The sequence below is a fragment of the Oculina patagonica genome, chromosome 14 (genome assembly GCF_052425735.1).
Source record: "Oculina patagonica isolate OP01 chromosome 14, crgOcupat, whole genome shotgun sequence".
Classification (NCBI taxonomy): Eukaryota; Metazoa; Cnidaria; class Anthozoa; order Scleractinia; family Oculinidae; genus Oculina; species Oculina patagonica.
In genome coordinates, this window is record NC_135771.1 from 12,641,120 (window position 1) to 12,666,338 (window position 25,219).

Sequence of the window (25,219 nt, forward strand, 5' to 3'; positions counted from 1 at the left end):
AACACGTGGTGAAATGATTTCGACACTTGTTGGTGAGACTAGCTACAGTTTCATAAAGTTACTAAGAATATCAGGGTATATAAGTGTTTTAGTTTGATATTATGATCAGCTAGCATGCAGAAGCAATAATCAGGGACGGAGACCGTAAGCACGTGTCAAGTATTAGGGTTGCCCCCATGTTGCCCCCATGTCAAGGGACAACTTTGCTATTTTTAGCACAAATTGCGTTATCACGTGTGCCACACGCTCATACCGCCGGGAGGATTTTTCCGAGGACGTCGTGCGGAACAAGTAACAAAAACGTGACTGTCCAAAATTACGTTTGTACGTAAAGAATATATTGAATTTCTTTCACCTGTTTCTACCCCTCAGTTTGATTAAGTCCTCCTTGAGCAATTTCTTGAAAGTGACCATGAAAGAGAGGGTGAGTCAAGTGGCTATGATGTCTGCAGTAGCTTTTTTTTCGGAAAAATCCAGTCGTGAAGACGCGTCGGCGATGTCGAACAAGGAATCCCCGATTGTGACTGCTGATTACAATACAAATTGACATAATCGAGGGTAAACTGGATAACTTGCTATAGAAAAACAAATCTAACAAGTTTTTTTTTATCAAAAATACTTTTCATTGTGAGTGTCCAATAAAGCGTGAAACATGACAACGCTTCACTGGTCTCCAAATACACGATTATTGCTTGAGGCGTGAAATAGGCCATTTTTCAACTGTAGTCGTCACTTCAGTCGTGATGTTACATGCAAACTTTCTTTACAGATGTCGGTTTTTCCATGGAAACTTTTGAATAATGGGTTCTAGCAAAACTGATACAGTTTCTGTTTACAAACATATAGTAAGCTTTGATCGTGAACCTTCTCCGTAATAAATTATTAATTGGGCGTGGCCGATTTATAATTTACCCTTTGGTCGTCCTAGACGATAGTCTCCTGCGGGCCAAAAACGACGGAGATAGCCTGGGCCAATCGGTTTCATTTCAGTTTTGACAGTAAATCTTTGTAGGCACACTGGGTCGACTTTTGGGCTAATCTGCAATCTGGTTCTCTTCTTTGCTTCGGCGGGAGGACAGAGAAAAAAGCTTAAGGGGTAAAGTACTAATAATCACCATTGTGAAACTGTAGTTGCTTTGACAAGTTGAAGCTATTCTTGTAAATAAAAGGGGTAACGTCATTCATGTCACGCAATGTTTTTGTGGGAAATTTTGAAACTAGACGCTTTGCTGGTTTCTACAAATAGGCAATAGTAGTGTGATCTGGCGGACTCCACTTTAAATTTTTTTTTTATATATATATTTAGCAAGAAGTGTGTCGATTTTCATTTCCGCGCAGTTGGGCGTCAAAGTCGCCTGACACAAAGAGTAGAATGTTTGCACAACATGTTTTGAATATATTTTAGATTTGCCTTGTGACGTTTATAGTAAGGGACCTTTTCAAGACGTCAGCAAAACACTGGCAATGTACAGTATTGGTGTAAACTTGAATGGAATTTTTTTACGAGATCGGTACAGTTATCGAATAAAAAGATGACTTCATACCAATTAAATACCAATTGAATTTTATTTTACTTAAATTTTATCACGGCCTGAATGCATGCATGGCTTTGAAAGTCTTCGATTTCAAAAGGTTGCTTGGTCTCGTTTTAGATAAAAAAAAATTCATCTGAAACATTTTGCCTGTCGTGTGACGCATATTAATCTGGTTTTGAATAGTTTGAAATTGTGTTTTGAAGATTTAATTCTTGACTATTATGTAACTCTTGCGAAGAAAGATTTAATTGATGAGGAACTAGTACTGTTATTTTCCGGATATTCCGATCCTTTACTCGAGAAATGAATTATTTTTTGGCTCGTCATTCAAGCGTTTTGAGTTTTGTTTTGGAATCGGGAAATTTATTTCCCGTTGAGGGATGACCCGACATGGCAGAATAAGAGTGGAACTTGAATAGGGCTGGTAGCCGGCCGAAACAACCGGCTGACTTGCCAAACTTTGGCCGTCTACTTTCGTCTCTCTTTACCCTAAGCTTTGACAAAAAATAAATAAAATAACGGAAAGATGCCGCAAAAATACTGAACGACATCCGTGTCTAATGTCCGAGTGGAATTGTAAACGCATTGCAAATTTTTTTAATATGTTCACCTTTAAAATAAAGCAGCGAAACGCAATGCGGTGAAATCTACATCTTTTGATAAGAAATTCCGGAAGTGACATCTGTGTTCAAAACAGGAATTTTTGCACAACTTAAAGTTCCTAAAAATACCCCACATGTTTTGTAAAAATCACAGACAAACATGATCAGGAAAATAAAACAGGCCAATGGGTTTTATTCACGAAAATACAACTTTCTTCAGAAAGAGTTTGTAAACAAGACAGTGGAATCAAATTACATTTCATACATTTGAACTTGCAAAAAAGAAGTATCTCTGCCGAGACATAATAGCGAAACCTTGCATTAATAATCATTGTATTCTAATCTGATTGTTATTTTTTATGCATTGACTATTTGAAAGTGGTTCTCATTTTCATTCACTGCTTGAAGTATTTATAGACGTGAAAACGTTCACTTAATCAAATTACATTCTGCACGAAATATTTTTAATCCTTTCGTCCCGAAACTTTGAGGAAATTGAAATCTTTGTTGGACAGTACTGCATAAAAGCAGGACATAGAATTGAATAAGAAGATAAGAACCATATTGATAAAGGACATTTGAAAACTTTATTTTGGCTCATTTTGACGAAATTCAGGATTTTCAAAGACTGCCAGTAAATGGCTGTATCTTTTCTGTCTCTAACGATTTTGCTGCGGTTTCGAACAAGCTAAGTTTTTCAACGGTAGCGGGCAGAAGTCGGTTCGTTTGAATTTTTTAATACGATATACAAGTTACAGGTCAATATACAGACCCCCTGTAAAGTAAAAAACGTTTTGGGAACAAACCATTGTGAACTTATTTCTAAAAATCCTTACTACGACATGGGGCTTGTTATCAAGTTCGTAAGTACGTTAATACTGCAAGGTGTATAACCTCAGAGAATTATTATCAAGCGTGTTTTGATTTATTAGCGGTTTATACTCTAAGGTCTTGGTATAGGAGATCAAAATTAAGGCAAATCTCTGTTATTCTCTAATTGCTTGGCACAGATTAGTACGCGCACAAACGAAAAACCAAGAAAACAGGATACTGAAAGGGTCAGGAAATGTATGCAAACATTGAACTGAATGAAAAAGGCCGAAAATAGCATTTTCAAGCATCTAAATTCACCCAAAACGCTGGTGAGGATGGAGGTAATTGGAGTAGAAAGCTCGATGGGATAGGGTGGAGTAAAATACTGCAGGAGAGGGGAGGGAGGGGAAGGATGAAAGTAGAAAGGGAGGGACAGGTAGGGGTGAAAGGCTAAGGAGAGGGAAAAAGAGAGAGAATTAAAATCAATACTTGGTTATATCACGCAACTTTTTACTTCTGTTGTTTTCTCGCAAGAACAAAACTTAAGGTGGGGTTCTACCTGAATTTGAATGAAATTTTAAGAGATTTAAAGAAGGGATTGAAAAAAAAAATGGAAACACCATCAAACAGTTGACCCCCTCGAAAGCGCACTCCAGGTTGTCAGGGGACTGTTTGGTGTCCGTCGGCCAATTTTTAACTTCAAATTCTAATATTTCTTATTTGTATAAATTTAACTAATCCTTTGAGAAAATCTATCGCCTCCCCGACATCCCCCAAAATCGCCCAAAATTAACAAAATACTGCAAAACATAAGCTTTTTTGGATTTCTTGAAACGCAGCTGAAATGGTTTTCAGTATTTTCCAGCCCTTATACTTTGGGTCAGTACTCCATTCTTCATCAGTTGCTATTACAGTAATGGTATGAAACAAATACCTAATCATTGGTCAACTAGTTGTGACCATTTTCTTGACAATAGTAGGTTACCTGATAAAGATTATTGCGAAAAGGCTGCACTTTGCTTAGTGTTGAAACATTTTATTTTCTAGTCGTCTAGCTCAATCGTTTATTTTTACATGTATTGTGCGAAATATATTTATAAATTGAGAAAATTATGTCATTAAGTATTAGTATAATTTCAGAGGTGATTATAAGAATTGAAGCATACTGTTTGGTCGAGAAGCTCAGCTTATGAGGCTATATTCACCCCGCGCGAGGTGATTATAGCTTTGAAGGCTTGGTTACTTAGCCACGCCACCTTTGACATCCAGGCAAGTAAACATGGCCGCTTTTGCTGAATGAAAATTTCTTTGATTTGAAAGAAACCAGTCCAAGTCCTGGATATTTTAAACATTGGGAATTTTGCAAATTAACTACCAAGGCTTTTGGACCGAAAATATTTTCAAGAGATGGTTCTCAAGGCATAAGAAATGATCGTAACACGGCGGTTTGGGCGATCGATGAGAAACTCAGTCAGATCGATTGAGCAAACATTATTTAGTTCTCATCTCACCGGAGCTACTCATTTTCGAGAGGATTCGCACATTCACTGAGAAGTCATCAACAATCATACAAAGGTACCGGACATCTATCTTTCTCATAGTGTTTGATTTGTTCCGTTTTATTGCTTTAACTAAATAAATTCTGATTGCCATCGATGAATTAAACTGGTTTACACGATACATGTATGCAAGCGAACACTTGTGTTTGCTGTTTTCTTGTTTGCTATCGTTTTATTTTTTAAGCTCTTGATGATCACCTCTTAAAATTATACTAAAACAATTATTCGCCTCAGGCTCAGTGATAATGGTTGAATAATCACTTCGCCTTAGGCGAATAATTGTTAAATAATGCAATCTTGAAAACATTCCAGATATTATGTTCTACTAAGGTTCTACACACTAACACAGCTCATGCAGACTGTGACTAACGCAAACCTCCCACTGAGTGTTACTAAAGTGACTGTTTTTTCCAGTGATTTTTACTGTACTGTACCCCCCTTTCTAAATATTATTATTAACCGCCCGATTTTAAGCTTCTCAAGCTTCTCAAGCTTCTTGTTCATCTTATGTTTTCTGCTTTGTTTCTGACGGTTTGCGTTTTTGTTTTTTTGTTGTTGTTTTTTGTTTTTTTTTTAGCACTTCCACTGATGGTACAGGGCTTACTAACCTGTTTCAAGACTCGGGAGGCACAACTTTACTGAAGATGTTATAATTACGAGAAGTAAATAAAAACTAAACAAACGTTCGCAGGTTATGAACGCATTTCATTTGCTCCTAAGCTGCAGCACTTTTCCGCCTCCACCACCAGCGTCCCGGCTCGATCCTATACATTTTCCGCCAAGACAACAGAAAAAAGTCGGCCTTTCTCATACATATATCTGTATGTTGCATATACATATATCTGTAAGTCATTAGAAAGTCCACCAAAAAATGTACTTGCCGTGGCACGTAAAACAAACCGCGAGTTGAAAATCCTGCGACAGCTTTTTTTCTGGTAGGCAAATGTATAAGGAACAGAATTAAATTTTAAAGAAAAACTAGCGAGCTGTTCACGACATTGAATTCTCTATTAGAAACTGACTCGTCAAAAAAGAGCGAGTAATTTGTCTTTTTCTTAATTTCTGCCATAAAAGAATAGAATACCATGAATAATTTACTTTGTTTGGGCCACATGTACATAAGCGCGTATCAGAGCGGTAAATAAAAGAGACGGTGAAAAGCTAGACAGATACCGAGACATTACAATAAATAAAATCAAATGTGATAAATTATGTTTGTGAACGACACCCGTATTTGATGAAGTTATTTTGACTTAAAACATTTTCTTCTTAAAAACTCATAATTGGTTCTATTTGGCCGGGGTTTTTGTCTGATTAAGAGGGTTTTCATCTAGAATTTCCTATAAATTATAAACGTATAAACTTAGTTTGGCGGCAAAAAGCCATTGAAACTTTTTGAAAGGTGCGTTTGGATATATGCTTAACGTAAGTTTAGTTTCCGTGAGAAGCACACGTTAAACCAATTTCCCGCGCTTTTCAATTTGGCTAGGGGGAGTAACCCTACCTGTAAATTCGATTGTGACAAACGTTAAAAGTTCGGCTGGTAGCTTAACAAGAGGACCATAAAGGAAAAAAAATTAAATTTACTCGCCCTTTTTGAGGAGTGTTTCCTTATACATAAATCAACATCGTAAACATCTTGGTAGGTTATATTTTAGACTTAATTCGACGCTTTATGAACTTGTCTCAGAGACGGCGAAGCAATTTTCCAGGTGGGGAGGGGGAGGCTGACTAGTGACTTTAAGTGGGGGGGGGCTTAAGAGACTCTTCTCTTAAAAGTCTTTATTTTTTCATAAAAAGTGGGGGGGCTAAAGCCCCCCCAGCCCCCCGGCTCCGCTCTCCACTCGAGAAAATCTGTTGCATGATTTCTCCCTTGCAGTTTTCAGTTCATGATCCGCGTGCAGAGTACTTTGTCGGCGTACTTGTTAGGGTTTAACTTTTTATAACACACAGAGGCATGGATGAAAAAAGGCCGGCTTCATTTTACTGTTGTCTTGGCGGGAAATATCCAGCATTGAATCAGCACGAGAAATGAGGCGGAAATTGATAAAGTTGGGGAGAAAATGGAACACAGTCACAAAGTGGAACCCCGATATAACGATCTTCGATATAACGATATTCCCAATATAACGATGAATATTCTATGTCCCGGCAAAAGTTAGAGTAAAATGTATGGGACAGAACCCCGATATAACGATCTTCGATATAACGATATTCCCGATATAACGATGAGAATTTAGCGAACCGAACGTGAAATCTTCCCCGATATAACGATATTAACAGAACACAGTCAAAATTTAAGCAAAACCCTGAATTTAATACAATAACTTAACTGTTATCGAGTAATCTCTAACGTTTTTGACAACAGCTTTGTATGATGATATACAATTTTGATACTGTGTTTTAAGCCTCATTATCCAGTAAAGAAGTACATCGAAGTATATGTTAGCTTGACCCTGATATAACAATATTTTCGGTTATTTTACGGCCATATCGTTATATCGGGAGTTTCGATATAACGATACCCCGATATAACGATATAGTTTTACTGCTCCCTTGACATATCGTTATATCGGGGTTCCAGTATTTACGTATCGTACTTTTAGAAAATAGACAAATTAATTAGTCGTGTTTGGTTAAAATTTTTTTTTTGTGGGAGGTTTGTAGAGGATCATTTTGGCGTAAAATAAGAAATGAAAAAATAAAAATTTTTTATTTATCAAAAAAAATTAAGATAAAAAAATTTTTTTTTAAAAATTTTCCTCTAAAATTTTTAGATTTTTTTTTTTTAATTTTTTTTTTTTTTTAAATAACATCTCAGTAAAGTATTGCCTTCCGAGTCTTGAAACAAAGGTTGGAAAAAGCTTAGTAAAAGTCCGTGAACATCAGAGAAAGTGATTAAAGCAAACATTAAGTGTATTTGGCCTTATGACCCTCTCCAATTAAGAAGGACCAGTGAAGAGTTGTCATGTTTCACGCTTTATTTGTGGCTTGCACTGGAAAATATTGTTAGTTTTTTTCTATATCCAGTTAACGCACAATTTTGCCAAATTGTATTGCAATCTCAAACTAAAACACTTATTTACATTTTTGTAGTAGCCTCAAAGAACGATAGCTCGCTCCCCAACAGGTGTTGAAATTATTTCACCAGGTGACCTGCTCCACCCAATGCACCATCTCAGCTTGAGGTATTTTGTGTGCAATTCTCACGATGATCTTATATGGTCCGAGCTGTGTGTAGAGCTATTCATATTCAGTTTGTATTCAAGGTAAAAGTTCAGTCAAGAGCTCCAAAGCTTAACACTTTTTAAGGTAAGACCTTTAAATGTTTTCGGCTTGTATAACTTTATTGGAACCTTTTAAGTAACACCTTTTGTGGTCAAATAAGTTTAGTTACCTTTCCGTCGCGTGTTGTTATTGTTCTTATTTTTCTCTTCTTTTGCCAAATGAAGTTCTTTTCTCGCGCTATCGGTTCCAAAAACTCTTTAGAAAACGGGCTAATAGTTGCGGCAAGAATCTGATAAGTGAAGCTTAAAAAAGAAACTTGATTTATTGAAAATAAATCTTGATTCTTTGAGATACAAACTGTTGACTCTTTGAAAATTAAATATTGATTCTTTGAAGCAAAATTTGATTCTTTGAAAACAAAATCTGTTTTTCTTACAAACACAAACTTGATTATAAAAAAATAAAATTTTGATTTTTTTTTTTAATAAACACGAAACTGATTTTGTTTTTTTTTTAATTATTTTATTATCCTAATTTTTTAAAATTTCTATCAGGCTTCAACCTTCCTTCCTTCTATCTTGTAGCATTTGAATTGCGAGACCTTCCAGGACTTCTTTGTACCTGACTTAAAAGTTCTCTTTGAGTTACCGATGCGGCAGCTTATTACAATTGCGTAATTGTTTGTTGTATTTTCTTTTTAAAAAGGTTCATTAGATGAAACAGAATTTTGTTAAGCTGACTGGCTCATAGAAGTATGTAAAGGGGTTTGTTTTAACTTCATTCAATTTTTTTGTCTTAACAGCTGATTAAAAAATTATGTTTACATCTGGGATTTTTCATAATAGAAATTTCCACATATGAATTATCAACGATTTTTGTGTTATGAAAAATTTGAAAAAGGTAGCAACAGTTTGAAAACAGAATAGAAAAATATATTGCAACAGAGGAGTTAGACGTGTGGACATTTAAATTTAGAACTCTATCGATCGACTCCTATCTCTTTTTTTAAATGTCTGTTATTTACACCGATGAGAAAAAAGAACATAAGGCTCTTTTAAATATCTTTGTTTTACAGTGTGAATTCAAACAGCTAAATAGACAAAGGAAATCCTTTGCCCCTTTGTTAAATCAACTGCCTACTGTTTACACCGACAGGAAAAGAACATGAGGCTTTGTTAAATGACGTTGTTTTACAATCTGAACTCAAACAACTAAATAGACAGGATATCCCTTTTGGCAGTGCGATATTAGTCAATTTGTAATCATCTGTAGTTGTCGACCTTGATAAGTTAGCACAAGCCTGTGTTCCGTTTAGTTGGATACGTCCCGGCGAAGAGCAGTAAGTAAAACATAAACTCGAATTTAACAATAATAACTTGTTAACTAATAATTAAACAACTTCTCGGAACGTTTCACGATGAAATTGAAAAAAGACAATGCGTAACCGTGTTTGTATTGATTCAGTCTTCCGGTGTAAAAATTATCACTGAGGTGTTTCAGCAAGGCTAATAATAATAACTTGCAATTACCAAGTTGAAAGCTTATTGTTTTGTATGTTATAAGTTCAGTTGCGTTTCTAGTCGCATCATGATGTTTCAAGTTTGCAAGTGGGGTTCTTAGATTACCCTTATAGAACGGTGGCTGCGACGACTGAAAGTCCAAAACAACATCATTTTGTTACCCAACAGCTAAATATGTTATCAAAATTTCTACGATGAAGCTCATTACAGCCTGTCATCGTCTTCTTCTTCGTCAGCACCTAGAGTGTCTGGTAGAACATGGAGCGTCCGTAAGGGTTCTCCACTGTTGCCAGTCTTCTGCCTGTTGTCTTGCTGTTTCGAGCGTAAGGCCACGCTCCAACAATTCTTTTTCCATTAGACTCCCATTGTTCTGCGCCAGGTCACCTTAGGTCCCTTTAGGCCTACCTCTGCTACGCTTTCCTTGGGGTGTCCATCTCAATGCAACCCCTTGCACTGCGTCTGCTTTCATCCGTAGGACATGTCCAAGCCATCTCCACCTTCTCTTTTGCACAACAATAGAAACTGGTTCAAGATTACATAATAACAACAAGTCTTTGTTGCTGATCTCGTTTGGCGAAAAGATGCGTTTGATACGCCAAACGCATTTAGTCTGGAAGACGTCAAGTTTCCTTGAAATTTGAAATTTTACAACCTACGATAAAAGCCTGTCTTTTACAGCCTACGATAAAACTTCATCTCACACGAAAATATATAGTTTGCATTCATTTGACAAGTGCCGCTATGTCAGCGGTTATGAATCGGAAATGGTACTCTAGTTTGATCCAGTAGTTTGATCCAGTAGTATAGCAGCATTTGTAAGTTCTTGTTCTACTGGTCCACTAGTTACTATTTTTTAGGGGTTAGGAGAACTTTTTCTTCCGTTTGTTCTGCTGGTCTCTAAAAGGGTAGCAAGCCATTCTTGTGAGACCTCGAGAGAGCTGCTACCTGACACCTTTGATTACGATAAAAGCTTACTAGGCAGCAAGACTCCATTGGGAGTTAAAGAAAACTCGTGTCTTTTGCGTATTTTTAACGGCAGGGTTGAAAAATCAAATTGACTTTCAGCTCTATGAAGAGATGAAGAGATGAAATAAACGATTCTTTTTTTTTTATTTGTCGGCTTGAGAGAATCAACTATCATTAAACAAATATGGCAAAATGTGACAATATGCATTTGTTCATAAATTTGGCGTTTACTGCACCTGCGACATACTCACCGAAAAGAAAACATTCGTCCTTCAACGGGCAAGAACCGCGTCTAGAAAACTGCGATAGCAAGCCCGGTGTTTTTTATCCTTGAAACCCAATCAAAACCAGGTCTTTTTAATTTGCGTCGCGGTCTTTTGTGCTTCTTCAAACTACGAGGAACATTAATGTTACTGGGCAAAGTTTTAATAACATAGAACACAAAATGGGTAGACAATTTCGCCATAAAAGAGCCAATTTTGATTCGAAAGAGAAAGTATTTGCTTTAAAACCACACCTTTGTTTACCCTTGGTTGTTTTTGTTTTTTAGAACTCAAAGAGTTGTCAACTTTCATGTTTGTTCCCTATGTTACACCTGACAAACTTGTTTGGTCTTGCCATCTTCGAAGTCCACTTATGTGTAAGATTTTAATCTTTAGGGTATTTTACATGCTCAGTATTAGCGTTTAACGTAGATTTGGAAATGCAACAACTGGGGGTCGGTCGGGAGTTTAATAATCTACTCACACCACCAATTTTTTTTTCAAATCACAGCTATGTACTACATTAAGCACTTAATGACTGGCCCCAAGGGGAACAGTGCGTTCTGTTTTTCCGAGTACCTCGGTAATTCTTTTTATCGATGATTTTCAGTTTCTCAAAGAAGGAGAGTTGAGATGACGAAGCAAAGATCGCTGATCTTTTGTGCGTTTACTTTCCTTCTAACTTGCGCTTGTTTCAACTCTGTGGGTAAGCCTCTTTTCACCCTGTATTTGCTGTACATTTTATGTAATGGTGAATGTTATTTCGTAAAATAAGTTTTGAACTTTTTCTTTTTTAACCTTTATTCTTGTGGTAAATTGTATACCTTTATTTACTTGATTTACAGAGGGGGCATATGAAGATAACTATCATATAACATATCCAGAACGTATTGATGGCAGCCGAGAGAGGAGAGATCTCTCAACTTCTGAAAAGGTTATTCTTTTTTTACGCCTAATTAAGTCTAGAAGTAAATATATATATATATAGTCAATACGTTTTGGTTTGTTGGTTAACTCTATTGTGTTATGGTGAAAGCAGAATTTCACATTGTCTTTCGAAAAGATTGAATTCTTCAAAGCATTAAACACTTCTTGAGATATTTACTTTATTGTGTCATGATAGAAGCGGAATTTCCCGCTGCTCTTCGAAGAGACAGGGCTGTCACTAAGGGCCGGGGGCTGGGGATTTTCCCCGGCTACAACGAGTTTGAGCCCCGGCTACTTTGATACAAAACCAAAACAAAAAGTGAAAAATACATCAAATAACAGAATTGTGAATAAAAAAAAACCCAATAGTTTATAAATTCAAATTATTTTCACCTTTTTAAGAAAGCTATTGGCATTTCATGTGACGCTGTGATTGAAAACGTGTAAATATTGAACAATGTCATCTTCCTTTGAAAGCGCGGGATTTTACGTGTTAGTTTCATTCGGATTATCTTGTTGTCGGAGATTCCGGCTCCGTGTGAAAATGTCATCGAAAAAACAAGGGCAAAAGTGGATAAACAAATAAAACTGGATCCCTTCTTATCTTCTAACTGTGCTTTAAGGTAAGATTATGTTTAACTGAAGAAACAACAGTTTGGGCTTCAGCATTTCTCTTTGAAATTGACAAGTGACCTGGATGATGTATTTCCACACAAATAAAATCGGCGATCAGTTAACAGTAAACTTGCAACATTATGTGTGTTCTCCTCTGCCTGTTTTAATGCTGTTTAATCAGCTACATGTCAATAAACACAGATCAGTCGTACAGGGCTAGCTCGTTTGCGTTATTACACGTACTTTCTATGGCAAAAAAATTGGCTTGTCTGAGTAATTCTACGTAAGTGCAGAAAGTTTTGTTGTGTGAATTTCTCAAAGCAATGGTTTTGGTTCAAGAAAAACAAACAAAAACAAACCAGTTTGACGTTCCCAGCACGTTCCTGACGCCATGTTTTTTGGTCTTGGTCACGAGTTACTTTCACTCATTCCCAGTCTTCCTCAACTTCTATTTTCTGCCATGCCATTAGTCACAAGTCAGGCCGTTTCAAAGCCCAAAATAAACGATAACTTTCGAAAACTTGTCAGATTCTTGTCGAATGGTGTAGAGAAAGAGAAAGTTGTAAGTTACCATGGCGTAAAAATTGCATAAAAACAAATTCGTTTTAGGAACAAATTTTGTTGTTTCCTAACACCCAAACCCCCCCCCCCCCCCCCCTCAACAACCTACAACAGAAAAATCTTGTACCCCGGCTACATTTTTCATTTCCCCACCTACTTGAAAAAATAGTGACAGCCCTGAGAGATTGAACCGAATTCAAAGCATAGTCTTTGTATTTCCACTCTGATTATAAGAGGGCAAGAACTACTAGAAAGCCTTGAAATCGAGACATATATTTGCTTCTGTCATGTAACAAAAGAGGTTTTTGTTTATCATTAGGTTAAAAATTGACTTAATTTGATATGCTCCTCTAACTGAAAGCGGGAAAAATTATTTTCTGCAGTTTTGACTTAATTACTTTGAAACATAACAGCAAACGAACGATGAAATGCCAGAAAATCGACATTGCCAGGACATAATTTTATCATTTTCTTATCATATCCCAATACCAAGTCAAGAAATTTTAATAATGAATTTATTAATAAGCAAAGGTCCTGCGAAACCTAACCTATGTTTTGCTTTAGGGAGGTCACATGGATGAGGCCTCTTATCAATTGAATGCTTTTGACAAGGACTGGACACTAGATATAAAAAGAAACAAGTAAGCATTCAGTATATTATTTTGGCCCATTATCAATACCCAGACACATCAATAGAAATGCATTTCTTTTTTATTTCTTTTATGCACTTACAATTATGCCCTCTGTGTAAAGTAAATAATGTTCTGTAAGTAAGCTATGTATTGTAATGTATTGTAATGTCAGTGTTGATAAATAAACAAAATAAATAAAAGGAAAAAAAATAGAAATGTATTTGGTTTGAAAACTGAGGCTAATAAAAAGAATTGGAAATAATTTGGAATACCGTGTAAACTGTGAATGTTTTTTGTCTTTTTTTTCTTTTTTTAACTGATTACCTTCGATAGAATATTAGACCTGTTAACAAGCTCTTTTCCGTTTTTTTTCATGTCCTTTTAATGTAAAAGACTTTCAACTGGACATTAATGAAGTCTTAACAAAGTATTTTATTCCTTGTTGCAGGGAACTTATTCCTGCATCGTTTACAGTTCGCACTTTTGCAAATGATGGCTCTGAAGTTATAGAACAGGTAATAATCAAATACATTACAAAGTAAATCAACAACTTTTAGAAAGTTAGTTCGTTGACCAAGAGTTCAATAGCCTGGCATAAATAGAGGATATTACATGGTTGCGCGGAGATATGAAATTTATCTTCGAGTGTTCAAATCGATATCTCACGAGTGAGCGCAGCGAACGAGTGGGATATTGATTTGAACACGAGAAGATAAATTTCATATCTCCAAGCAACAATGTAATTTTCTGTTTATTATATAAACCTACTAATTACGATGTTTTTGACGATTTTCCGAAGATTTCCGACCATTTTCCGAAGATTTCCGAAGATTTTCAAAATGTTGTTCGAAGGTCGTACGAATGTTTCCGAACATTTTCCGAACTTTTCCGAAAATTTCCGAAGATATCCGAAGATTGCCGAGGAAGGTCCGAGGATGTTTCGACTTAATATCGATTTTCTTTGGCTCATTTAGCATTGAAACAGGGCAAACTTGCCAGAAAATGTCCCGAAATCGATATCTTCACATGTGAAAATAACATGTTATTTTCACGTGTGAAGATATGATTTTTTCGTGCGAAAGATTTCCTGGTATTTCACTGATGTTTACATAATAAATTGCGTTCAGTTTTAAATAGATTTCGGTATAAATGGTACCAGGAATCCACGACGCAATTCTTGGAATACATGCCGGTTTTTACACTTGAAACAGGAAAAACAATTAACAATTATCCCCCTGCCCCCTTACAACGTTGTGTACCTTGAAGAAACAATGCTTCCTGTTGCCCCCTATTTTGCAGCATTGCTTTTGGGGGGCGGGGGTTCTCCATTACTGAGAATTCGTAACGTAATGTCACGTTACGGTTGTTAAAATGAGTGTTCCAAGGAATTATGGTGTGGATTGAGACTTCTCCATTCCATTGCATATTTGCCAATTAGCGTGACAATCAAAGCGCAATTTCTTTACACATATTAGATAACATACTTTTCCAAAGAACATTATCTTGATCTCTCATGTTACTAAAGCGATATATTAGTTTTGATATTTATCCATGTAAGGAACGATTAGTGCCCATGTGTCAGCAGCGTGCACGATATTTTTTGACCGATGATTATTTCATTTGCCGGCTTTCTATAATAAAAAAACAAGTATGTAACAGATCTAAGGAAACAGACCACGAACGTAATAGCTAAGTGGCACGTGATGTTTTACAACATTAACCATCTATGTGCCAGGACATGGCTAGAGATTGTAATACATTGGGTCTGCTAAAATAACTCCTAAAGGAAATACTTACACCAACCATAGAGGCTTGCATCGGGGACCTGCACGAAGTAAACGGCCATCCGCCAGCGCACAAAACCAAGGCTGTGAACAACAATTCTAAGGGGTGCAGACCACGAACGTAATAGCTAAGTGGCACGTGATGTTAAACAAAAACACACACATAGCTACACATGTAACATTGCGCAAAATTTAATTTTAAATAATAAACCTCTCTTTCAAACATTTAAATTTACCTAAAGATATCACTTAAAATTTCGTGCATTAGCTTTTTGAAAAGGTCGGAGTGACGCTCTCTGACGTCATTCCTTATCGAAAGGTACCTCGTGGCAGTTTGTAACGACTTCCATTTGTTGTTGTTGTTGCAGCTGTTGTTATTTTATTTTCGGCAAAATTTTGTTCAAAAAGAAAAGGATTTATGAAGGAAAATATAAAATGGACTGAAACATCTGTCGCACATATTTAAAGCTTTAGAATTGTATTCACTTTATTTTATTTTATTTTTTTTTTTATTTTTTTTTATTTTAATTTTTTTTTTTCATTGTGGCTTACCTGTAAACTAGCTGGTGCGTTCCCGCAGATTTTGCTAACCATATCTGCGGGACGCATCGAAACCATAGCTAAGTGTAATGACCACATTAAACATTGTATTGTATTGTATTGTATTGTATTGTATTGTATTGTATTGTATTGTATTGTATTGTATTGTATTGTATTGTATTGTATTGTATCTGTTTTTTTAAAAACTCCATGTCCAGTTTTGAATGGCTACTGAAAGCACAATTTATGACGCATCGTTTTTAGGGTGCTTCGGACCACTGCCATTATCAAGGAAATATTCGTGGCTTAAAAGATTCAAGTGTTGTACTCAACACGTGTTCAGGATTAAGGTATTTTTTTAAGAGTTGATCTTGTCTAGCAGTTTCTTAAAAAATTGCCAGTGTTTGAAAATACTGAGGTTGTAATTAAATAATGTAAAACATATATCAAAGTTCTGAATTTATATTTACTTGCAATAGAACGTGGAACGTGTCGATCACTTCAGGGACCTTCTTAGATTTTAACCATCGACTTACAAGGGGGGGGGGGGGGGGGGGGGTTGGATGCCAACCACATTGAGGCTGTTTCTCGAAATTTTTGGAGGGAGACCTTTATCGGGTTTCTGTATGTATGTGCTTCTGTATGTGTATTTTTCTCTTTTACGTTTTGATAAAAATAAATTTATATATGATTTTGTTTTCCACAGAGGAATTATAGATGACGGAAAAAATGCGTTTTATATTACACCTAAAACTGGAAAAAAAGTGAGCTTTGTTTGAAAAGTGCCATTTCACATTACACCCGCTTTCAGTGTTACGTGCATAGCAGCTTTCTATCGACATCCGCCAATCACAGCCCACTAGCATGACCTTTTGAAGTTGTGGGCTCATTTGCATGAAAACAAAACCGGTATGCATCGGTTTTGATTGGATTAAACAACACGTCAAAAAACGATGTCTAAAGATGGATGTATAAAAAAACGACTGTTTACGTAACACTGAAAGCGGGTGTAACTCGCTGAAAAACTATACACTGGTTACTGTGGCCATCGTATATAGTTCAAATACTTTGTCTCTTTATTCAATTTAACATAATGGAAACATGGTGAAATCTGGTAAAAATAGAAAAGGGGAAGCTCCGCTTTTAGGTTGGTCTTGGTGTATACCATTTAACTGATTTAACTTTTCTCAAAGGTTTTATTTTGTTGTTCCGTAAGATATATTTAATCAATTTTTCCTACACCTAGGGACCACCACATACTTTTACAACGTTGGCCGCTTTCTTAACAAACGGAAACGATACAATCCAATAAAGAATAACTAATTGGGAAATTCTACTCTTAAGACTGTATATTATTTGTTTTTAAAGGTTTTAAGTTTATAGTGCATCCCTGCATTTATTTCATATTATATTTGTTATTTACCTTCAAATACAATTCTATGTGGCTTAAATAACATTTAAAAATACATTTCAAATCCATTCAAATCCATTTACAGAATAAAGGAGCTCACAGGGTTTTTAAAGCAAAGGAAGAAGACTTTAATGATATTTGCGGTAAGCTAAAACTTTGGTCACAATTATTGGGATAAATTATCTACACACATTTTTCACCTCCCCACCCATAAAAAATGATCGCCAATCACGCTCGCTATTTTCGTGTTCATCCTACGAATTTTAAAGCAAAGGGAGAGATTGCTCGAGCCTCAAAGTCTACGGTACACGAGATAAAAAAAAAAAACATCGACTTTATTAACCTGGATTTCGTCGAATCTCTTGGTAAGACCAGCATCATCAGTAAAAATATTTACTCACGCGTCATTCGTCTATTACTTAATAAAATTGACATTTCCTTTCTTTTCTTGTTATAGACACAGCAGCCGACTTTCCTTCAAAAGTTTATGCAAGGACTTCGTCTGGGGTGGGTCTTTTGATGAGAATGTGCTATACTAATGAGAGAACATTTCGATATGCAATTAAGTATAAAAATAAGCGAAAATAAGCCACAACGTTTCGAACTCATCTTGAGTTCATTATCAAGTAGACAAGAATAAAATAAGTTTAAATGCAAATAGTGGTGATAGATTATATAAGAATATTTTAAAAGAAGTGTTTCGCGGTCACTGTGAACGCTAATGACCGCGAAACACTTCTTTTAAAATATTCTAATATACTCTATCACCTCTATTTGCATTTAAACTTAAACTCGACCGTTATTTTATTCTTATCTACTTGATAATGAACTCAAGATGAGTTCGAAACGTCGTGGCTTATTTTCGCTTATTTTTTATACTTAAGTGTGATATACATATTATAAATTAGACTTAACACGGTAAAAAATGTTTAGTTCATGATTATAATAATTTACTATCGGATTAAATATTTTAGAGAACAATCCTTGATGTTTCGCTGTGATTATAGTGTCACCTTCGAATCCCCAAGAAATCTGATAGGTATTTTAAAGCAACCGAAGCCATGAAACTCAGCCTAGTTCAGACGTCGTGCTTGAAAATTATATTTATGTATTTTGGCGGGATTACGTTCCCGCGAGGAGTTACGAGAAGAGCCGAGAGTAATTCTCCTTTACGGAGTATGCGCACAACCTCGTCCCCAGGGTCTTCTCCGCTTTTAGCCGCCATTTTGAAAACGGAGAAGACCCTGGTAACGAGGTTACGTATGCGTATTGAATTTTATTCTAGACAAACGGTAAAAAACATAATGTCAGCCAAAGCAATACAATGAAATTTTCTCTGCTAAAAAGCACGTCGAGGATGTTTCATTCAACGAAGTAGATGACACTAATGACAGGGAGCAGGGCGAAGAAGAAGCTAGCGGGGCTGAATCTGAAATAAGCAAGTTTTCGGAAATTAGTCGGGCAAAGAAACAAACATTCGCCGTACTTGCAAAAGGAAAAGTTTTTTTGTGTTGCTTTTCTTTGCGTCTTTTTCTTGAGTCTTGCAATGATTTTAAAAGTAGGAGTTTTTGCTGCAATTTGGAAAACGGCGCCATTTTTGTTGGATCACCGCTGACTAATTGTTACCTAGCTTCAGTACTCCTGAATTTGTTACGACTCTAGCACGACGTCTGAATCAGAGTCGTGCTTCTGCCGTGCTACAGTCGAACCCAATTGCAATTTAGTTCAGCACGGCAGCAGCACGATGTCTGAACTAGGCCTTACTCGCGGGGGTTTTACTGTATGAAGGTATTGTTACTAATATCGACATTTCTCTTTCAGCTACCAGATAAGGTATCAGATACCGAGAAAGTTTACAAGCCATATTTAAAGACAAAGACGACACGATATAACGAGCTTGTGCTTGTAGTCGATAATGAAATGGTATGTAATGGAAACTTCTACCAATATTACACTTTGTCACTTTGTCATTTTGTCATTTTTGAACATAAGTCGCGAGATTCGAATTTCAGTGCAAACCTTTTCAGTTTATCGAAGACATTGAGCATAAATATGTCATTTTTGGTTAACTATGATGTATTTGAAGTTTTATATCCTATTGGCAATATTATGTTAGCTTATTTTACACTTAATTCGCTTTTTTAGGAGGGAGTTTCGGACGTTTGAAAGAATACTTTAATAAATGTCAATTAAAATTTTGGAAACCGTGATCACACGTGAAGTTGATCGGCTGTTTGCAAGGTGGTTGCCATCTTGTTCAGAAATTGTTTTTAGTCGAACTTTTTTGGTGAAAAAAATTGCGACAGTAACTTAAGGTGGCACGACACAGACTTTTTTTTATAGAAGTTTTCCTTTCTTTGAAAACTTTTTTGAATTTTGTTGTTTCCACAAAAAGGCGTCTGGCTTGGGTTCGTGGCAAATTTTGACCCGACATTCTGGCCAGCTCTTCATTTTACATTTATTTATTATTCGATTTCTCTTTGTTCATTTTCTAGTACAAGAACTTAAACAAGAACAAAAAGGATATCAAAGATCGACTTATAACAATGGCCAATGCTGTTGATGCGGTAAGAACATGTAGAAACATAAAGTGACTTTGTTGGTGCATGAGTTTTAGAGTGTCGGCACGACGAAGATAATGATGATATAGATTAAAGTAAAAAGGGGCTTTTTCACGGATTTTAACAGATTTTTGAACAGACAAAATTTATATTTGTGTCATAGGAAACCTAAAAATAATGGCCTGTTTTTATTTAAAATTGCAATATTAAAGTTGACTGGTAACAAGGATTTGGCTGCGGATGGCTAGGATGGAAATGGATTGCAATTGAAAAATTAGGGCTCAACTTCTCTAAAGTTGCTTCCGCATGTCATCAAAGAATCAATATTTTTGGCCGAAGTTTGATTATTAACTACAAGTTTAGGCTGTTTCTTCTATAGGATGTTCAAAGATAATGTTATTCATGGGTTAAGATGCCTCCCACTTATCCCAGAACAGTTAAGACCAAAACTGTGCGAAATCAGGCCAGTAGGCTAGTCAACCTTTCACCTGTATTCCCCTCTTTTTCGGTTTTCAGACTAGAACCAAAGGCAGATCGTGACACAAATGCATCTCTTATTGATTCCACTAATTTCAGTTTTGAGAATTCGGAATGGTAGGCTTAATCAAACCGCTTAAGAGCGGAATTCTCTATCTTTTTAGAATTTTCGGACAAAAAGGTTAAAATCGAATTTTTTTTTATTACGCCAAAAAGACCCTTTGGGTGAACTATTTTTGAAAATATTATGTAAAACTTCCAGCGAGTTTTATTTTTTGAGAAAACGAGGAAAGTTTGTAATTCGAGCTCATGCTGTCTGAACGCCGAGGAAAACTAATTAATTGACAGCAATTTTGTGGCATTTTCGATGCGCTCGTTCTCAACTTCAGAAACTTGCCTTGAGTTCATTTTTACATGAGTATTTAACCATCCCTAGGTCTTCCTTTTAAACAGAAAATCTTCCTGAAATATGTAATTGTTGACACATTTTCACCGCGTTAAAAATTCTATCGATCGCAATTTAATTTACATACCGAATTTGACCTAACTTCAGAGGGCTAGAACACCAAGGGTATACGCTTCTATCGGTAAAACATGGGTTCTTTGGAAAGCCCTATTCTTCCTTCTTATCATATCCAAAGTGTTAGTTTGGCCCGTTAAAAGTGAGTGCGCTAGCACGAAAAATATACAGGCATTTTTGACATGTTTCCGCCATAATTTCCATTCTGCAGTCAACCGGGTAATGTCGAACTTAATTGTTAAAACGAATTAAATTTGGTCTTATGCTTCGCCGCTATCAGTTTCAATGAGTTTAATTTTTTGCAACAAAACTACAATATCTCAATTTTTAACAGAAAGGAACAGTTTTAATAAAAAAAATAAATAAAGCAACAAACAAGACATGCTCACCTTGCAATTGTGCCGCCGTTAATTTATGCGAGGGAAGAGAATTGTCGCTGTATGTTGTTTTCATTTCCACTGTAGCGTTTCCTTCCACTTCTCAGTTTTTAAATATAAGAATACCCTTTTTACGCATTTACATCTCAATTTAGACGACATTCCTGACATTTAGCAAGAATCTTATCCACCAAAACGGCAAATTCCTGAAATTCGTGCTTTGTGCTGTTTGACTATACTCGTCACGCAAGAGAATTTATTGATATCATATTTCCAACACAAGTTGACGTGACGTAGGGACGGACCATTGAAATATAAACCGGTGGGGTGTTGACTTTTTCCAAAAAAAGTGTTTCAAGAAAAAAGGGATGTGACATAGTGCATAGTTAAAAAAATAAGGTAAAGAAAGAACCAAAACGAGAAGTAGTTGTCATCTTTTAAAGGAGGAGTTTTATTTTTTAATTTTTTTTTTTTTTGGGGGGGGGGGAGGGTGGAGGTGTCGTATTAAACATTTGGATTTTGTGGGAGAACAGGGGAAGACGTTCTGATAAAGAAAGGGACAATATATTTAACAGGCATAATCAGATACCTTCCCTTTAACCCCATCGGCAAACTAAACGGTCCCAGGAGCCCCCAAATGTCGCTGCAATGCTTGTGCCCTAGAATAAAATCCTCCAGACAAGTAGGCCAAAAATGTTTGCCCCCACCCTCCTCCAGCAAATTACGGAACTTGATACAGTGTACGGGTTATTGGGCAATATATTTGCGTTGGCTCTTCGAGATGGTGTCATTTAGATTTGCTACACCGCATTGAGTCCCAATAAGAACGAGAAAGCTGTCTGCGGTTGCAATCTTCTGTATCGGTTATAGTCGCGGTGGTGTCTCGCCAAGTCAACCTTTCACGTAATATACGATCAGCCTTGCTTTCAGTTGTCTATATTGAATTGTACGTCCATTAGATAAATCTGCTGTTTTGCCGACTCAGGTTTTCTGCTGAATTTAGAATGAAAATATTCTTATGAACATTGTAATACTCGTTTATATCGTTTAACATTTCCGTTTAGTACGCAATGGGTATCTATTGATCATGTCAGTGCCGTAGCAAGGGTAAAATAAGGGAGGAGGGGCACGTGAGCGCTATACTTCTTACAGGTCTGAAGAAATTTTGTCCGAATATTATGGAAAGATCCAGTATCCGTACACATTAAAAACATTAATTTAGGGTGGTTGCACCTCGTATTTGTATGTCAGATCATGATGTTCCCTATTTTTGTATTACCGTATTTTTTCAATTAAGCACCCCCGGCGATTATTTCGAACTTGGATAGGTGGACCCGGCGTTTATTTGAAGCCGGGGTTTAATCCGGGCCGAGCGTTTATTAACGGAAGGCAAATTTCTGTCAAATTTTCAGATTGATTTGTTTTTGTCGATCTCCGAAACCAAGGGGCAGTTTTACAAAGCAAGGCGATTTAGCTCTTCGTTTTGCCCCGAAAAACTTTTCCTGGCCATCTAAGTTTTACAGTTTCCCAAAGGTACATTATTGCGGATTGAACACGTTTATGTTGCAACTTGCAACCATGATTTATGACAAAAGTAACATAAGCGGTATTTTAACTACACAAAAGAGCATGAAGTAAAGGTTATGGATACAAAGTTTTAAGTTCATAAACGCCTCGAACTGAGGGTTTCTCGTGATTTCAACGCCTGTAAGCACTAAAACAAGAACGAAAATGCGTCAGTAAGAAAGACGGGAATGCGAAAACGGCTAGGTGAATAAGGTTATATTTTGTTGTACAACGTCCATCCTAGCTATGTTACGCCAGCGTTCATTGAAAATTCCAAAGTAGCATACCGTACTAGTGCCATTCATAGCAACGAACGAACGCCCCCGGCGTTAATTAAAAAATAAGCAATTTTGACCCGGCTTTTATACGAGGCCGGCGTTTAATCGAGGTCCGGCGTTTAATCGAGAAAATACGGTAATTTAAACCATGCGGCGGCTGAAATTTTATCCGCCAAACGTAAACCGGACCACCATTGCTAATTTCTTTTGCTTGTAGCTGACCAAGAACCCTGGTGAACACTTTGGGAGTAGCACGAAAAAATGCGATTAACGAGAATTTTTTTGCGCTGCTCCAAAACTAATACCTGAACTATGAACCGACTGCCTGAAGCTATATCAAGCCCGCGGGATCAGGCTACGGTTTGTTTGGCGGACAAAATTTCACCAGGTCTGTAAGGAGAACAGTGGACGTCAATATTTATCACATATAGCAAATAGATTAATTTAATAATTTTCCGCTAAGTTGCACCTTTCATGACGCCTTAACTATAGTAAAAATAGCCCCCAGTGTACATTGTGGTCACGCAGACGCAGAGTTTTACCTGTTTGTGACCTATTAGTGGGCCTACTTGTCTGCAGGATTATATTCCAGGGCACAAGCATTGCATGACGTTCAGTTTTTGCCTAAAGATACAGGCCTTTTTCGTAACGCATGTAAGATTTTATACGCAAGAATTATTATAACTATCATAACTGAAATTCATTTCTCTGGTCAGTTGTTTTCTGTATTAAGCAACATTTGGGGGCTCCTGAGACCATTCAGTTTGAATGGGGTTGAGTGGGAGGGATTTGATAATGCCTGTTGAATGTATCTCCCCTCTCTTTATCAGAACGTTTTTCCCCTGTTCACCCCACAAAATCCAAAATTTCTAATACGAAACCTTCTCCCACCCCCAAACTCCTCCCCTAAAAGATGACAACTACTTCTCGTTTTGGTTCTTTCTTTGTATTATTTGTTTTTTCAACAATGCACTATGTCACATCCCTTTTTTCTTGAAACAGTTTTTTTTGGAAAAAGTCAACACCCCACCGGATATTTCAATGGTCCGTCCCTACGTCACGTCAACTTGTGTTGGAAATATGATATCAATAAATTCTCTTGCGTGACGAGTATAGTCAAACAGCACATAGCACGAATTTCAGGAATTTGCCGTTTTGGTGGATAAGATTTCTTGCTTAATGTCAGGAATGTCGTCTAAATTGAGATGTATATGCGTAAAAAGGGTATTCTTATATTTAAAAACTGAGAAGTGGAAGGAAACGCTTCAGTGGAAATGGAAACAACATAGAGCGACAATTCTCTTCCCTCGCATAAATTAACGGCGGCACAATGAAGGTGAGCATGTCTTGTTTGTTGCTTTATTTATTTTTTTTATTAAAACTGTTCCTTTCTGTTAAAAATTGAGATATTGTAGTTTTGTTGCAAAAAATTAAACTCATTGAAACTGATAACGGCGAAGCATAAGACCAAATTTAATTCGTTTTAACAATTAAGTTCGACATTACCCGGTTGACTGCAGAATGGAAATTATGGCGGAAACATGTCAAAAATGCCTGTATATTTTTCGTGCTAGCGCACTCACTTTTAACGGGCCAAACTAACGCTTTGGATATGATAAGAAGGAAGAATAGCGCTTTCCAAAGAACCCATGTTTTACCGGTAGAAGCGTATACCCTTGGTGTTCTAGCCCTCTGAAGTTAGGTCAAATTCGGTATGTAAATTAAATTGCGATCGATAGAATTTTTAACGCGGTAAAAATGTGTCAACAATTACATATTTCAGGAAGATTTTCTGTTTAAAAGGAAGACCTAGGGATGGTTAAATACTCATGTAAAAATGAACTCAAGGCAAGTTTCTGAAGTTGAGAACGAGCGCATCGAAAATGCCACAAAATTGCTGTCAATTAATTAGTTTTCCTCGGCGTTCAGACAGCATGAGCTCGAATTACAAACTTTCCTCGTTTTCTCAAAAAATAAAACTCGCTGGAAGTTTTACATAATATTTTCAAAAATAGTTCACCCAAAGGGTCTTTTTGGCGTAATAAAAAAAAATTCGATTTTAACCTTTTTGTCCGAAAATTCTAAAAAGATAGAGAATTCCGCTCTTAAAATCTAATTCTAGTATGCAAAAGTCTCATTTAAAGCCATCAACATCTGCATGTTGTGGCAACTAAATGCAAGCATCAATGTGGAAAGTCGCTTGGCTAACTTTGCTCTTCTATGCATCCATTATGATTACCCTGTGCTCAACAGCCTACTTTAACTCAAAAGGAACGAAAGTCGTCTCTCAATTAGTTTAGCCCAAAGACGGAGTGTGAAATATGCGAGCATACAAGCCATGTAAGCCAGCGAGCCATTTTAGCTGTGCGAGCCAAAAATCCCTAACTCAAATAAAATGGCCAACCGTCAGCTACCTTACTAGCTAACCCGCTGCAGGCTAATGGCTTCTAACCGGAGTGCCATTGAGGCTAGCAAGAAACCCGC

The 25,219-nt window shown here is 36.6% G+C and overlaps 1 protein-coding gene across 5 annotated transcripts in view; it reads left to right on the plus strand.

Moving 5' to 3' along the window:
• Window positions 1-7,713: 7,713 nt before the first annotated feature.
• LOC144637468 (disintegrin and metalloproteinase domain-containing protein 9-like) overlaps window positions 7,714-25,219 on the plus strand; it is a 60,686-nt gene continuing 43,180 nt past the window's right edge. For 3 of the 5 annotated variants that reach the window (XM_078496527.1, XM_078496526.1, XM_078496528.1), the window contains exons 1-11: window positions 10,793-10,863; window positions 11,097-11,192; window positions 11,332-11,420; window positions 13,154-13,230; window positions 13,670-13,736; window positions 15,810-15,895; window positions 16,252-16,309; window positions 17,042-17,099; window positions 17,414-17,463; window positions 18,778-18,879; window positions 19,452-19,523. In XM_078496527.1, coding sequence (XP_078352653.1) covers window positions 10,797-10,863; window positions 11,097-11,192; window positions 11,332-11,420; window positions 13,154-13,230; window positions 13,670-13,736; window positions 15,810-15,895; window positions 16,252-16,309; window positions 17,042-17,099; window positions 17,414-17,463; window positions 18,778-18,879; window positions 19,452-19,523 — 822 coding nt within the window. In that variant the 5' untranslated portion in view covers window positions 10,793-10,796. Of the gene's footprint in view, window positions 7,822-8,992; window positions 9,077-10,792; window positions 10,864-11,096; window positions 11,193-11,331; window positions 11,421-13,153; window positions 13,231-13,669; window positions 13,737-15,809; window positions 15,896-16,251; window positions 16,310-17,041; window positions 17,100-17,413; window positions 17,464-18,777; window positions 18,880-19,451; window positions 19,524-25,219 lie in introns of those variants that run through there. The other 2 variants (XM_078496530.1, XM_078496529.1) reach the window with 2 other exon arrangements.